General features: G+C 43.9%; 1 protein-coding gene across 1 annotated transcript in view; it reads right to left on the reverse strand.

Annotated features, from left to right (window-relative positions):
• The window catches only part of LOC115586796 (A disintegrin and metalloproteinase with thrombospondin motifs 20), an 84058-nt gene that overhangs the window by 33844 nt on the left and 32599 nt on the right, over positions 1 to 17615 (reverse strand). The window contains exons 12-22 of the mRNA XM_030426148.1: positions 11189 to 11334; positions 10700 to 10881; positions 9752 to 9888; positions 9280 to 9397; positions 5878 to 5973; positions 2963 to 3129; positions 2743 to 2872; positions 1818 to 1944; positions 1503 to 1713; positions 819 to 983; positions 389 to 559 (exon numbers count right to left, since the gene is read on the reverse strand). Of these exons, the coding sequence (XP_030282008.1) occupies positions 389 to 559; positions 819 to 983; positions 1503 to 1713; positions 1818 to 1944; positions 2743 to 2872; positions 2963 to 3129; positions 5878 to 5973; positions 9280 to 9397; positions 9752 to 9888; positions 10700 to 10881; positions 11189 to 11334 (1650 nt within the window). The remainder of the gene's footprint in view (positions 1 to 388; positions 560 to 818; positions 984 to 1502; positions 1714 to 1817; positions 1945 to 2742; positions 2873 to 2962; positions 3130 to 5877; positions 5974 to 9279; positions 9398 to 9751; positions 9889 to 10699; positions 10882 to 11188; positions 11335 to 17615) is intronic.

A 17615-nucleotide genomic window follows, 5' to 3' on the forward strand; every position in this document is an offset into this window, starting at 1 on the left:
CACCGTGGAGGAAATGGCAGCTGGAGTCGGAGCACACTCCTCCGTAACTCGCCGGTATATCATGTTACAAACACACTCACTCACTCACACACACACACACGCACACACACGCACACACACACACACACACACACACACACACACACACACACACACACACACAAACTTGAAATATACACTGTCACTCCCACACACCACATTCACTCACTGTGACCACACACACACATGCACACACTCACTCACAGAGTATCAGATACGAGTCAAACTCCTAGACAGCGAGAAGCACGTGAAACCCATTTCCTCAGTCAAACACTGCAAGTCACAGTGTGTCTGTGTCTTATCTGTGTGTGTGTGCATGTATGTGTTTGTGTGTGTCTGCATGACTTACCGCTCCCCAGACGCCGACCTGCCAGGACGCACACTCGGGCAGCTCGCAGCTCCCGACGGCGGAGGGTTTGCTGGACAGGTCGCAGAAGTGCTCACTCAGTTTTTCTTGCCCGGCTCCCGAGCTGCAGGACACTTGTCTGTGCCTCATCCCCTTCCCACAAGTTACCAGGCACTGAGCGAGGAAGGTGGGGGTGACGCGATGATGGAGAATGTAGAGAAAAAAATGTGATTCATTTTAAAATGTGAGTATGTGTTGACAACACGACTGCATTTCTACCCTGTTTCTGCCATTGGGGGAGAACAACTATGACGGAAAGCATCTAAGTATCGTACTTGTGTACAATTTGCAGGTACTTTTACTCTTACTTGAGTATGATCTGTATTGATGAGTATAATCTCTAGTATGTGTGATGTTTGTGAAGCGTTCCTACCTCACTCCACTCGCTAAGAGTCCACTTCGGACACAGCTGTTCGTTGCAGGCCTCAGTGTCCCCCCTCTGGTATTCGTTGCACTCCCTGTCAACCAGCCGTCTTCCCAGGTTGTTCATACAGTACGACTCTCTCCTGCGGCTCCCACGTCCACACGTCTTAGAGCACTGAGGAGAAGAGAGCATTTGACATGTTCAGTTAATCATTGTGGTCATCCAAGTTGAACTTTTGATTTTTTTTAATGTCCAAAAAGGATATTTTGCAGATACAATGTACACTATCCTATATCCATGGAACTAAATAAATGTACAGAATAAACAGTACATACATTATTATATGTTTCACAGCTTTCAAGATGGCCTGAGATGTTCCATAAACCTTTCCCTGCAAAAGGTGACATAAGATCGACCCAAAAGATGCAGACAGGGGACAAATTAAAGGAAAAGGGACTCATACTTGTATCAATTTGCAAAGACCCTTCCATCGAAGGGGACAAGTTGACTGAAATCATACCAACAAAAAAAGAAAGTGTCACTGTTTCTTCTCCACTCAATTATTTAGGTTTTTCCTTTAATTTGACACCTGCCTATCTGGGCACAGTGTAACCCTTGAAAATATGCCCAAAATTAGACCGGGGCCTCACGTTTGATTCCTTTCAAAGTCTAAAATTCTTCCATTGACTGTACCTGTGACCAGGCACTGTACTGCCAGCTCTTAAGCAGACAGTCCCCGTGGCAGGGCTCTCTGGTCTGAGGTTTGACAGCATCTCCACAGGCGCTGGTCTCCATCCTCTCACTCTGCCTCTTCATCAGGCTGTACTTCATACACTGGACATCCAGGCTGCGGTAGCCTGGGCCACATTTAGCAGAACATTCGCTCTTTCCAGCAACATGCCACCTGTGTGAGAGGAGATGCAGATAAATGTTTCTCTGTGTGTGATCAGTAGGCAGCTGTTTTCTATGTGTGTGTGTGTGTGTGTGTCTTTGTGTATTAATGCGCACCTGACTTCACAGTCAGCGTTGCAGGGCTCAGCAACAGCAAGAGGACGAGGTAAATGTTCACAGCGTTGGTCCGACACCTCGAGGTGGTCACTCTTACGCACGCACACTGCCTTTCGTCTTCGCTCACCTGCAAACACCACACGTGCACAGAGACAGATGAGGAAAAGCCGAGCTTAAATCTGACAACATCTGGCAGACAGGTCACTCGACAAAATATCACATTTTTCCACCTTTAGCAAGTCTAACCAGCTTTCTGACATCGGGTTCTTCATCGCACAGCCTTAGGGGTCCATGTTGGTCCCAGACCCCACAAATATATCCTTTACTGGATCCCACTGTGCACTCTGACCTGCTGGAAGCCTGACTAGCTTGCTTCTTAAAGGGAAATTTGAGGAGCTTAGTCGGGTTAAGGCACAGGGCTAAAGGGAAGGTGTCGGGCGATGTGATAGGCCGGGGTCATATTGGGGTTGCCAGGAAAGGGGATTTATGGAGGGAGGGGTGAGTGAGTACATTTTTTAAATCCAGAGGTGTGTGTAAGTGATGCAAGAGAAATGCTAATCCTAATGTGGTCTGACACTTGGATCCATGTTCATGTAATAAGAGTTGCAGGACACAGTGTGGTTCCTATAAATCTCACACTTTTTAGAGTTTTGGTAGTAAATTTCTTGGGTTTGTATCAAAAGGAGGGGTGAAATTTGTGTGTCAGGGGGACCATGAGGCTCCACGACAATAAACCTTTCTAGACAAGAATGAATATTGCAAAATGTGAAACAAATATAGCCCTAATGTGCCTGAAATATGTCCTTGTTCATGTATAATGGGTGCACAACAGCTCCTAGATCTTAAGTGCACTTGTAACACTCTGACAAATGAACGGAAACCAAACAGAAATTATCATGTTGTAAAGATTTGGCGGAGCATTTACCCTGACAGATGCGGCTGCACTCAAGCCAGGAGCCTGAGGGATCCCACACAAACTGCTCCCTGTGTTCCTCGATGGGTATGTTGAAGGAGTAACGGACATCAGGGTTGTAGAGGTTTCCAACACACAAGACCTGCGTAAAAAAAAAAAAAAAGCATTATGGTAAAGGCAAAGTCGCAACACTGATAAAGAAAACAAAGATGGGAAAGCTTCCTGCCAATACCTGCAGAATGAGCTCCTCCTCGATGCGGTCAGTGCAATTGATGCGCTCCACTTTTGTGTCCGAGCCGCTGTACTCGATGACGGTTCCCTTGAAGGTGATTTCCCTTTTGAACATGGCCACCACAAAGTTCCCATTCAGGAGGGAGTTGGACTGGCTATCAGATAATGCTGGAATAAGAAATGGGTAGATAAGAACAACGTTGTGTGACCACAAACCATAAACAAAACAGGGCTCCATATGCGAAAGAGCTCAGCGTTAAGTAAAGGAATGTTTCCTAAAGTGAGTTTGTTTCTCTTGCATAATTGAGGTTTTGGGAATGTTTACGAGATGTGGCATTTATCATTTCAGACTATATGTTAAGTAAACAGTCTCCAGGCTGCCAAACCATTGTTCTGCAAAGCCATCGTTGCAGTGGAGGTATGTTGTAACACTGGTGGCACTAAATTGCAGTTATTTGGAGTTAGACTGTGTGACTCTTCTTAATGGCTGACATTGCAATTCAAACAAGGGAGTACAAAAACATACAAATAACACACACTCACACAAGCAAACTAGCATATAAGCCCACAATGAAGCGACCACCTCCTTTTCTCTACCTCGAACACTGTGGTTTCGAGAAACATGCAGTTAATTACAATCTGCGCGAGCATGCCAGAACAATGTATGTGATTAAGTCTCTAGACGCAGCTTTGTTTACATTTAAGTCTGCACAATGTTGGATGCCAGCTAGTCTTTAGCCTAAAGACGACTGTGGGGGTTTGACAATAATCTGCAGACTCTGGTTGTCATCACTGATGCTTTGCAGAAATGGAAAAAAAACAACAATGCCTCAGAAAATGCACATGCACACATACACACACACACACACACACTAACAGTGAACTTGATGGGTAAAACATAAGAACAGCTTCAGCTCTCCCTGAGCTTTTCAACGATTATTCAACTCTCTGTTACTCAGCTGAAAGGATTAACATCTTTCTTCCAGGAGATTTACTCTCATATGGTGCTGTGAGGATTGGTGAGGAGCGCTGCCTGTTACGTCGTTCCAAAATCTTCCATAGGTGTGCCTGGTTGCGATTTGAGCGACTATGGCAAATGCTAGAAGAGGTAGTAGAAGTACTACTGACAATAACGTCTGTCATCACCCGGAAAATAAGTTTTTGAGAGAATCATCGGAATCTTAACGCAGCGCTGCAGCTCTTTAAAAGAATGGAATGTATTCACATTATTTTATTTTCATGATTGACCTCCAGCATTGATTTATCCTCCTCTTTTCTACATTTTGCATTTGTAGACTTTCATTGGGAATGACAACTGTGAACTGCTTCTATTATTACAATTATTTTCATTATAATAAAATTCTTATAAATCGGTGAAAAATGCTGATCACTGTTTCCTAAAGCAAGAGGTGACAACCACACGTCTTGTTTTGTCCACAATCCAAAGATACTCAGTTTACTATGATAGAGGAAATAATCAAGAACATATTCACATTTAAAAAGCTAGAATCACAGTCCAAATAACATTAAAAGAGTATCAAAGCAGTGCAATTAATCTAACAGTTGACAACAAATCTTATTAACCATTGCAACTGTGCACTGGACCCTAAGGCTACCTCCACAGTAATATAAGTGAAAACAAAGTTTTAAAACATCAACAGTCTTCGTCCAGATGAGTGTTTTACCACTTTTTCAGATCTAATCTCCATCCATAACAGCATTATCGTTCATCCACACTGGGAAAGCACATGCGGATGGTAATAATGCAAATATGCTACAAATACCACAGTTTATGCTCTTTTTGCATCATAGCATTGTAAGAAAAATGTATTGTTATATAGCAAAATAGAGATTAAAAATAAGTTAAAAGAACTAGGCAAAGGTGAAATGAGACAGGTGGGACGCTGCTTTTTAAAAGTGAAGTCAGTTCTCTATGCCAAGTCCAACAGGCGAGAGCTTCAAAGCGGAGGAGTCACAACTTCAAAGCCTCCTTTTTATGTCATGACTGCTGTGGTCTTCTCCAAATCGTTTTCTACACACTGTACGAGCCGGAATGACAAAATCGACAAGGCGTTGCAAATAGCAACCACGTTTAATTCAGACACCACCCGCCCAGTGTGCGGCTGCGGCACTCGTCAAACAGCGGGAGTCGACCTGTTCACAGCAGCACGTCGACGAGATTCTGCCAGATGTGTTTTCGGACAATCTGGCTTAAAACATCTTGAACCTGACTTGAACCATCTGAAAATGGGAGGCCGCCCTTACAGCAAAACTCCTTTTTATGCTTTTTTTTTCTCTTTCTGTCTGTCTCTTTCCCTCACATGCACGCACACACACAGACAGAAACGCACACACACACAAACACACTCACACACACACACAAACACACACACACACACACACACGCACACACACACACTGAGCCTGGTGGGTCCATCTAACCCTATACCCCTATATCCACTTTCATGCGGCCTGGGCTCCACATGCCTCTAATTAGCACCTATTGCTGCCTCATTTATCTTTCTCCTGAGCTGACACTCCATTTGCTTTCCCAACCAACCCTCTCTGCCATGTCCAGATGGACCAACGCCCCTCCACGTTTCCTCCGTATACGCTCAGTACAAATGACAGTTTCCTTTCCTTTATGCAAACGCTCTGACAACAGTTTACCCCATGTCTCCTTTACTAAAAGCCTGCCTCTACAGCTCAGGGTCACCAAGCCTGGGTGGTTTATGGTCATGTTAGGGGATAATGGCATTGACCTATGAGATGGGAACTGAAGGGGCGTAATATATACATCTTATTAGCTTGGACGGCTTCCATTTTGGTTTGAGTTTCCCAAGAAGACCATGCAATTCGATACGGTGTTGCTTAAAACCACATCGTTTCACTGACACACACATGCGGCACACTCACCGAGGTAGTTGTCGTCTTCTGGCTTTCCAGAGTAGCTGACCTGTTTGATATCAATGTTGGTGGCTCCGGCTGGGATCCGCACCACTGTGTTGTAACCTGTGGGAAAAGACAGAAAACAGAGTAAGACAGAGAGTTCCACAATTTTTTTAAGCGGTCTCAAAGGGGAACAAAGCAGCCACAATACCAGCAGTGAGCAGTCCCACCTTGATTTTCATAATAGCTTCACTATGGTACACCAAACTCCAGTCAGGGAAGTCCGCTTCCAACCTTCAGGGATTTAAATGTCACACTTGAAAAAATAAAAAAAAGGGTCTAGTCCTCTCAAATATCCTGCAGGAGACCTTGTTTTAGCCTCAGGGGCCCGACCGCGAAATGATATGTAATTATTCCCTGGACCTACCTTTGGCCTGTAATTACTACACCGGGACTGTTGTCCCATGATAAACTAACATAGAAAACGAATGAGCATGAGGGAGAGAGATCACGTGAAAGCTGACAACACAAATGTAGGGCCGGAGACTGAACAGGGGGCGAGGGGTGTGAATTAGAAAAAAATAAAGAAGATGAGACCAGTTAGTGGAGAAAATAAGGAGAAAATCAAGAATCTGTATCTTGATGTGAGAAGCGTGAAACCTAAATGCTTTTGTGTTACAGCGACTGAAAAGGATATTTCAAGGCAAGTGTAAATTTGAAGAGCCACTGAAAGCACGGGTGACTGCCCTGCTCATGAGAGTAACTGCTACAAGTTATGTACATCATAGTCAACATCAAACAGATAATAAATGTGACATTTAACAGGTAAGACTCAAAGACGCAGCTGCATTTTAACTGCTGAATGGGGATGCAACAAACGATTTTCATTATCAGAGATTTCTATGATTAATTGTTTTAAAAAAATCACAATTTTATTGTCCAAACCAACAAACCAAAGATTCCTCATTTACTATCATGAATTACATAAAAATAGTAGTATTATTTAGTAAATCCATGTATTTGAGGAACTGGAACCAGCAAATGTTTTACAATGTTTGTTGAAAAATTATTATTTATATATAATGTATATAGTGTTTTTGGCCACTAATTAAGTCCACTAAAATCAGAGGAGATTCAAAGAGGTTACCACAAGTGGAATAATGGTTAATGAGACTGTTAGTATTAACTCTATTCTTTGAGCTTGAGAGTTCAGGTTAGGGATTTGAACCAACAACTGTTTGCTCAGAACGTCCACATATTTCCTTCAACCTGAATGGAACGAGAGGAAAGGTGTGGGCTGGTGATGGTTAGTCTGACACCTTGAGCCACTCGGGGGCAGCACTTGGTTTACATATCTTTCTCTCATCAGTCATGTAGATCTTTTCACACACAGACACAGAAACATACACAAGTACTCTACTGTAATTCCATCACAAGCCAATCATGACAGAAAAGCTTCTCCCTCTACTTTACAGTCATAAAAAAACGCAGTGAAAAGAAACTACTTTGCATATTCCTTCAAAATGAAACCACAAGACAAAGAAAAATTAAAATACCATGTGTCATGTCAAATTTCCTCCCTAAACACTGGGGACAGGATAAGCTCATAGAAAAAACAGGGGCACATGAACTCTGAGGAAATATGGTATCCACAAGCCACCAGAGGCCTCAGAGATCCCCCGGCTCAGCAACTGACCACACAGACAATCCTCCGTCACCACAGAGTGACCCAGGAAAGAACAGTGAACACAACCGTACTGCACTGGGAATGCTTGGGTTTACCTCAAACATCGCTTCTCTATGCCAATATCAAGAACTAAGATGATGTATTAATGGGCTGCGGAGTAAAATTAGAGGGTGTCACAAGCTCACCCTGATGGAAGCTGTCAGTGGGTACTGGCTGAGTCGATGACAAATGTTTGCTTGATTTGTAGCGGCCGTGATTCAAGTAGCTTTCAATTCTGAAGCAGGATGCATTTAACCTCCAAGTTTTTCTTTTTCTTTTTCTTGATTTCAACACTCGCTGCTTTAGTTTTTGTCAAGAAAACATAAGCATGTACAAACTCTTCTTATAAATCTCCTGTAAAATGTCCAGACATCCACTATGTAGCATTAAGCTGTTTATAACGGAAACTTATCCTCCTGATTTCATCCAGAATCAGTAGAGTGCTGAGATTTAAGTTTATGCAGAGATGAAACTACACAACATTTATGTCTTCTGAGATCATCAAGGTGCTGGAGACTGACTTAAACCTGGAACAAAAGGTTTTCTTCAACTATGATGAACTACATGGGGAAAAAGTAAAGCACCAGCACATCATCAAGACCTGATTGCTTTGAGTCAGGCTGAGCTGCATGGCTGACTGAGGCAACTAGCTAAACATGTCTTCAGTTAGCAGCAGTTAACAGTTGGTCAGATAATATGCTGCACCCTGTTTGTTGGGAGCGTGAATTCAACAAAAATGTTCAAATGCTGTGTCATTTCAATGGTCTGTATTCATAATGTAAGACATCTTGAAGCATCTTTGCGTGTGACTAAGACTAAAAAAATTAGAAAGAAATGCTCAAATTCAGTTTGTCTAGTCTGGCGATGAGAACAAAGACAGACACAGAAAGCAAAGTAAAAAAAAAAAAAAAAAAAGACAGAGACAAAAATAGCGAGGCATTATCAGAAAAGGACAAAGGGCTGAAAGACAGAACGACAGGCCTCGGCCCAGGAGCAGAGGGATATCCCGCCTGGGCAGCACTCCCACTCGCGTTCTCTGTTTTAAGGTCCAGCCACACTACCAAGGCTGAGGACAGTGCCGGGTTCAGTTCAATATAGTTCTTAAACTACCCCTAGCCAAGAGAAAGAGTGTGGGGAGAGAGAAGATGATAGAGACGCTAAAGCTCAGTGCCAAACTAATACGGAGTAAAAATGATGAGGCCACACCCAGAGCTTTTATGCTAATGTCTCTGCTGTTGTGCTGCCCAGACCTAAGAAGGATTGCATACAATCAGCAGTTGGCCCACATCAAAGCACCACATTAAGCGGGACAGTGCAAAAGGCTGACGTCAGATTTCTGTTTGCTATCGAAGGACCCACCCGAGTGAGATTGCTCTGTTAATCAGTTTCGAAAGCTTTAGTAATGATTGGTATTCTACATTTTTCAAAGTTTTGGCTGAGGCGCACGTTGCTGCTGAAAGTCAAGCGCAATAAAGTTTAAACATATCCAGACGTGACATCAGCACCTAAAGTGTGTATCATGTCAGCGTTGCAGTCACGTGGAACTAAAGTCTTTCTTAGCTCGTCTATGTTTACTGCACATCAGATATATCATGGCTCATGTGCAGAAGCCGCTGACATACAGTGTGTTTAATAGCAACACCGTTTTTGTGGACAGTCAGCTATTAGTATGCCTTACATGTAATCTGAGCAGCGGGACTCACCATACTGAGCATCGTTGAAGGTCCCTGCCAGAGTTTTACACGACGAGTTGTCCCCGCCACACACTCCGCACTTGTCATTCCTGGCCTTCGAGTTGAGAACGTGGTCGCAGCCTGCTTGCTGAAGAGGCACGGATGAGAAGATGCAAATTTGTGATTTAGGATGATGACATGCTGTACTTAAAAAGATTGGTTTGAATGATACATTTGTCAGCGGTGTTTCACCTTGACATCATGAACTTTGCAAATGCAGGTGTTTCTAAACCGTGAACTACAAACACTTCACTGAAAACTCAAGCTTAATCCTTTCCCGTAATCAAAAACATGAATCGAGCATGTGTGGGGCGGGAGCGGTAAGTTTGATTGCTCATGATAGCATGAGGAGAAGTTAAGGCTAAGCCGACGTTGATGTTGAAGCTTGCGTGTGCGTGTTGTTGTGTACACTCATCATAAAAGATGAAACGGACAGAAATACCCTGCAGAGGCCTTGAACACAGATGTCGTAAGTATCTGGCCCACACGGCGTGCCGTCGATGACACGGTCCTTCAGCTGATAGTACGCCGTCGTCCCAGCGACCCGGCAGAAGAGCTTGCAGCGATCCTTCATTAGTACTGGATGGAGAAAAAGAAAACAAATCATGGAAAAAGCTGGACTATAGCTCATTAAGTTAATGACATTAATAAAAACACAAATCCTGAGCAGTAACAAGATGAAAAGAATGTTTTTGATATTACTCCTATTTACACTTTTTTTTTGCAAAGCTCAGCAAACTCTTGCTAAGAAGTGCCAATTTTTGATCTGCTGTTTGGAAAAAAATCACATTCTCTCTGACGGCACACTGGCCCCAGGGCTTGGCCTGTTCGCTTGTCTAGCATCAATTAAATAAATGAATCACTTGCAGTAACTTAGACATGGTGGGCTTTGCCAGATGGTAATCTTACGTAGCTGGGCAGGCCATCTCGGAAAGGAATGAGATACGGCTGCAAGAGGGACTGCTGCCAGGACCTTCATATGGAAGGGCTGTGTTGCTTTAATGTTGTTGTGTGTGTCAAATAAAAGTGTACCCCGGCTGGCTCTTATCATGGGTATGCGAAGTATGACAAAAGAATGACACAACAGATGCGTGCTTTCTATCTTCTCGCCTCACAATTTAGCATGTTTCTGCTCGACACCCCAGCTACACACACTGTGGACTGTGTGAAACTGCAGGAGATGTTTACCCAAATAACAACTGAGACGAGAAAAAAAATGATTTTGAAATGGAGACATGCAGTGTTTAAGTTAAATGTACCAAATTTACTGCATCACTATGCTCAAACTTTATTGTGTAGTTGGATGTAAATAGTATCTGTCTCTGATGTAGGAGCTCAGGTGACCACAAGACTCAAATGACATGCTCTTTGATTACATTGGTGTACTTACTGCCGCTGTACTTGGGGACCCAGCGGACGGTGGGAGGTAGACCGTTGATGTTGAAGTGCTTGCCGTCAAACTGAGAGCACTGCTCTTCGCGGAAATCTTTCCGTCCACGCGGACATGGCTCAGTGTTGCAGGAGCGGAACTTCATCCTGCGACCCACACAGAACTTCCCGCCATTTCTGGGCCTAAGTGTGAGACGGGACGGATCAGGACAGGAGCGCTACACTTAGTTTCAGTCTACAGATCGTGTCTGCTTCTGTTTGACTGGCGCTTTATGACTTCAAACTCACTGTGTTTACATATAAATTCAAACTAATGAAAAAAGCGTCCTCTAACTGTTGCTGAAAATCAAGCAGAGACTAACTGAATCTGACATGCCAGTTTGCTACTCACTTTAGGTTGTTTACGAATCTTATTCAGTCATGACTTCTCTTACACATATTTAGTTTCTGTATTGACTTGGATTGTCATAACTGTCCGATCCTTTCTTACTCAGGCTTGTTGCAGTCTCTGCTGGTGCTCCGGGTTCCTCCACCACAGGACCTGGAGCAAGCATTGTAGGGCCCCCAAGGACCCCACTCCCCGTGAACTGGCTGCAGGTCCAACTCCTTGTTTACACACATCCCGTGTCTGCAGTACTGCATGTGAATAGACAGGTAGATCCTGTTAAAAACCATGACTGCTACTCCTGCAATCCCGAACGCAAACACAGACTGTTTTGTGCATGACTCTACAGCAGAATTAGTCCACGCACAGCTGGGAGTGGTGTTCCTCTTTGAATACTTAATCCTCTGTTTAGATCTCAAGCTATATTTAAAAAGAAATCCTAATTCAGCTATTGTTTACCCTCACTGAAGGCGTCCAACTCCTCCAGCTGTCCAAAGAGAAATAGGAGAGGGAGGGAGCGAGATGGATACAGACAAAGTAGAGAAAAACCATAACATGTATAGTTCAATATGTGAGACACTACTTTCCTTTTACAGCATCTATACTGTATTTGGTAATGCCCTTCTTGAAGGGAGGGATGTCAAAAGTTCAGTTCCTGCTCTGTTGATGACATCACAACTATTTTTAGTCACGAACTAATCAAAAAGTAAGAAAGATGCATTTTATCATCACAATATGGGAGTCTTCAGTTAGTTGCTGTAGTTGTTGTTAGTCTGAAATTAAGAAACATGTCAAATTAAAAAATATTTGCTTTTCCAACAGAAAATGGAAGAAATCCAGACTAAAATCACTTCTTAAATCAGCTTCAGCTTATACGGGAAATACTGAATTATATAATACAGATCTTTCATGCAGCAGACCTGCTTGGACATAGAAAATAAGGTCCCTGATATCAAACAGTGTGTACCAAGCGACCAGCCTTTGCCAAGATGTGCTAACACAGCTTTCATAAGCAAAGCACGGCAGGCCCATTTGCCTTTGTGTGTAACCGAATCCCCTTCTCAGTGGCTAAGATATCGGTGGGTCCTGTTCGCTGAAAGAATGCAGGACAAGACGGCGTCTGTCTGGGTACGTAGCCCTGCCGTCCGGGCACACAGGCACGGGGAGCAGTGGCACAGTGATAAGGAAACTCTAGAGTTGCGATAACAAGAGGAACAAAGTTCATTACTGGCTTGACATCAGGAACTCCCTTCTCTTGCTCGGCTGTCTATCTACTCATGTCCACAGCTTTAAAACTGTAACCTGAAAAGGAGGATGCTCCACTTCAGTTTATCCATTTTCTCACCGTGTTATAGAGTTGGGTGTGTGAGGTTGATGCACCAGGTCTTTACTTCCATTACTGACTCGTTCCAGATGAGAAATGCAACTGCTATTATTTCCACTGGCCAAACGCCCAATCCAATGCAAGATATTCAATCCCGTACTCCAGATAAAAAGAAAAAACTTAGACTGCCAGACTCCAGAGAACTGAGAGCAAACATCTCTTGAGTGGACTTTCATAATTACACCAACAAACAAGGGAGGATATCAATCAAAGTCATCTCCTGGACAATAGTCAATCTGGCCAGTTTCTACTTAAGCATCATTTCACAACTTGAACACCTGCAAAAGTGCAAAGTCATACACGCAAACACGTGTAAATACGCACAGAATTTGGCACGGCTGCCTCTACTACCCTGGCCTGGTTTGCATGTGTTTTTTACACACTTGTGGGCCTAATGATGGAGTGTAAAGTCTGCGCACAACGACAGACAGGTGTTAACAGCTGCAGGGTATGGACTAAACAAGCCACAAACATTTCCATCGCCGAGACCTGGTTTGAGTCATGGCCTGGCCCTTTCTTCCTGTCTCGCCCCACTGTAAATGCAAACTGAAGGTACTGATAATGTTGACATTGGATTTAGAGAACAATTCAAATAAAAGGCACTAAAAGGAATGTGATAAAACATCCATATGAGTTAAAATGGCTTCCACACCGTGAAAAAAGGGCAAACAGAGGATGGCCCTTGTTGGTTGAGCAACTTCCTTCATAGAGAAATAGCGCTTAACAACCAGAGTTCATCGGAAAACATTTTTTAAAGAATTTTTTCAAGAGTTTTCCTCTTGTCACAAAAAAGAGTTTCCCTTCTCTTATAGCCCTCATACCCCCTTCCCCCACCTCAGCTTAAGGACTGTCCCCCCAGACCTGTGCATCCCTTCTATACCTCCTCTCCACAGCCTCCCATCCCCCTTACCCCCTTATGGGAAACTGCAAGGGCCACACAGGGACCACCGCAGTGCAACCAGGCGGCAGGACCCAAGGAACTGTCAAACACAAGGCGGACTGTCTGTCAGAGAGGACCAAAGCCTGTGTAAGCCTCTGAGGCATTCCACTCCCCCCCACTGGCACCCTGTGTTTACAACCGTTTTGTTTGGCTTGAAAAGGTGATGTGGGTGAAAAGAAGAAAGAAGGAGGGGGGGAGTGGAAGGAAAAAAAACATCTGTGCGAGATGATGTATATGCATGTGCGTGTGTGTGTGTGTGTGTGTGTCTGTGTGCGTGTTTGTGTTTGTGTGTATGTGTGTGTGTGCACATGTGTGAATGTGTGTCAAGTGTGAGAGTGATTGCTCAGAGTCTGGAGGCATCTGGGGGCCACGCTCAATTCCAATTAGCCTCTCTTTCCAAAGTGCACAAACACACCCTTGGAAAACGCTGGGTTGAGAGGCAGTCTTGGTAAAGTTCAAACTAGCACCGAGGACACCGTCAGACCCTTCCCTCGAAAGATTGTCAAACTTAGCCCTTAATTGGGATTGTGGTGAGACATTTGAAGGTCTAGTGAGAGAAACCTGTCCAGCTGTGACTAGCATGTGTTTCAAATTAGGAATTTCGCAAAAACACACACGCCGACACACCCGACTCACACCACAACATGTGCATAAGAGCACACACATGCATGCATTTTGCACAAACTGTACACGACTACACTTTGCTCTCAAAATCGCACATGGACAAACTACGTAAACTTTGACCAACTCAGCCACACGGCCACAGAGAGCGGTCACCAGCACGCTCACCCCCACAGCGGCAACACTTTCTAAGGACAGCAGCTGCTCGGAGCTTCTCCGCTGGCTGGTTTGGAAGTTAGCGCCCTGTAATTGCCAGGAAACTGTTGCAGAGAGCACCTCATTTCTGAACCCAAGCCATACATCACTGCAGGAATGAGAAGGCAGCGGACTGATTTAAAAAGCCCTTTCATTTTAACACAGCCATTTCCAAAAGGCATCACCTTTCATGTTGCAGTGTCTTTCTCATGGCTCTGGGTCACCTTGGCCATGGCCTGTTGGGGGGTTTTGTGTCTCCATCTCTGATTAGCCCTCTTTCTTTTTTCACAATCACAACTAAAAGTGCCTGCAATCCCCCCAAAAATCTCAAACATCTGGAGTCACCTGCCAAACAGCCCAACACAGACCACCAGTGTGGTTTTCAATAAGGCATTAATCACTGTTACATGTCTAATAACTTGACCTGGAGGTGAGAGGAAACAGAGAGGCCATATGAAGCCATACAGTAGTGACGGATCCTGGAAATAAGTCAAGTGACAGCTGTTATTATAGACTGGATTTCCACTGACTCATTTTTTAACTGAGGCATGTTATGTTTTCTCCCTGTCAGTTCCATATTTCCTCTTTCCATTGTGCTGAAAGGGTGTGAAGACAGGAGGAGGAGAAGGGAGCAGGAGGTGGGTGCAAGAGAGACAACATGACGCAACCGTGACCCAAGCCAACCTCTCTCTTCTTACTCAGTTTCCTATCCTCTTTTTCCACTGTGTGTGATCTCTCCTCCCCCTACAGCTTTTCTAGGAGTGTAAGGGTTGTTATTACAGTGAATGAGTAGTTTGGTGTGATCAGCTGTTCCATCACGTGCACACTTTTACTGTCGGTCTTTCTTACTTGTTATCATCTCTGCACAACTACTGGGACAAACACACAACTTGTAGTATTCTGAAACTTGCCTAAATCATCATTTTTAGTACTAACATCTAACAAAATGATGATATGTAAAGGTGACCCTTGGTGGTTATCATCCAACTCTGCTGCTCCCCAGACGATTTTCTTTTACTCTTTTAGCTCATTATTTTATTTTATTCATTAATTTTTAATACAGCATTTTTTGGCCACTTGTAAGGAGATGTGTTTCTTATATATGCACTCTCCTTTAGCTCTGTTAAATCTTCACTGTATTCATCTGCTAATCGCTAGCCAATAAAAACATTGATTATAAAGCTAGCCTAAATTAAACAAAGCTTAACTAATAGTTAGTCAACAGACATTTGCTTATTAGTTGGTGGAGCTTAGAAGTATCAGGCTTACTTTGTCAGGGACATTAGCGCCAAATTAATGCTAATGTTGCTCCATATGTGCTCGATGCTAGGGGATCAGTGGGCCACTATGAATTCACTGTTTAATCACAACACAAATGAGGCAATAATTCGCTAGTTGGTGTGCTTTTTCCGAACTGTTCAGTGGTTGTCTCGCATTAATGGGTACTGTGTTTTTCTTGTAAATCAAACAGGCACCAGTGGAGCTGATACAGACAATTGTGAGCTGTTGATTTCCAGGTAAACAAACCAACCTCTTCGGGGCCTCTGGAATGGTAGCCCGTCCTGGGGTACACCCAGCCTGTCCACTCTGCATAAACCCAGAGACACTCTAACGAGGATGAGTAGCCCAAGAGGAGCAGCAGCAGACCAGAAAGGAGGCCGCAGAGGTCAGTGTGTGAAACTACAACTTGTAAACCACCACATCAGGACCACAAGAAAAATAGGCCAGAGCTACACTATATGATAACAGTTTGAGTGCAACAGTTTGCGTCAAGTGTAGACAATGCAAAGAGCAGGCAACCAATCAGAGGTGGAGTGATGCAGGTCTTGCAAGAAAACCAGTGGGATCCATAACAACGGCTGCTAGATGTGTATGAGGATAATTACAATGGGCTTTATCGTAGGCAACTGGACTTATGTTACTTTCTTGAGGACGATTCACCTCTCATCCAAGAGGCTTACTCATCAATAAGAGGACAATTGTATGCTAATACATAACCATTAATACTTTACGAGGTAATCTGCTGTCTCTGCTAGACTGTGTGTTTTAACCAGAGCTCATGTTTTCTAATCACCTTTCACATAATAGTTTGATTTTAATAACTGTGTATGAAGGAACACATTTTTTTGTCACATTTTGACACCAAACTATAATCATGCAAATACTTCCCTTCCTACTCCACAGCCAGCAATGACAGCTCTACTCACTCGCTACCGGACACAGTAATTCCATCAGCAAACTACATCAATGCTAAAACAACAATCCTCTTGTTAGCCCAAATCCACAGATATGTCTGTGATGATGGCGAATCAAAGTGGCAACATCCTGCAAATATCCAGAGATTAGCTGGGAGTGACACTGATACCAGTCTCACAATCCCAAGCTCCAGTACAGCCACATGCACACACACAAACACACACCCCGTCCCAGCATCGTACGACAAGTCTGTCAGGCTGCCAGGGAGCTCCAGCCAACACTCACCGCCTCCGCCAACAGACTCCATTCTGCCCTGGCTTCACTTTTCAAGACCTCACTATCTCACTCTAATTGGCTGAAGAGCAGGTTGTCATTCTTTTCCGAAGAATGTTCTGGAAATCAAAAACAACTTCCCGTTTATTCACTTACACTAACCACTCAATTAAGCCCCCTATTAAGAGAATCTGGGAAAGTTTGTTGGGTTTTACACTTACCCAGCAAGCTCAGCAGGCACTATTCATAATGAATAAAATCAAAAACACTTCAATATTTAATTCGCTCTTTTGATTCCGCTGGAAAAAATAAATGGCTTTCAAGGGAGCTTTCAGTCAAGAACACATTCAAGTTGACAATAAAAGGGACAAAACTGGGAACAATAAGAACTTCGCCAACAAAACACCACAGTTTATTCAAGCTCCGTCGCCACCTCTTTCTCTCCGCCACCCACTGAGCGACGACGTGGTGAGAAGCAGCGCGGGGAACTTCAAATGGTCGGGACGGGGATACAGGGCCAAGCAGTCCCCAGCTTCGGCTTGACAGGCGCTTATTGACCATGCTGTCTGGCCCCTAATCTACACACATGCACACGCGCACACGCGCACACACGCACACACACACACACACGCGCGCACACACACACACACACACACACACATTATCAGTACTAATAGTGTGCATGTCTTTACACTTTAAATGAGTTACATTAAATGCCATTGATACTGCAATCAAATAGATGCAACAAACACAGTGCAACGCACACACAGTCAAGACACACACACACACACACATACACACACACAAAGATGCACCGGCAGGATCCTTTTGAAGAGTGAGAGGGACCCGAAAAGGGGGGGGAGTAAGGGAGAAAGAGCAGGAGAGTAGAGGATGGAGGGGAGGGAGGGTGGTGGTGGCGGTAT

The sequence above is a fragment of the Sparus aurata genome, chromosome 8, assembly GCF_900880675.1.
Source record: "Sparus aurata chromosome 8, fSpaAur1.1, whole genome shotgun sequence".
Taxonomy (NCBI): domain Eukaryota; kingdom Metazoa; phylum Chordata; class Actinopteri; order Spariformes; family Sparidae; genus Sparus; species Sparus aurata.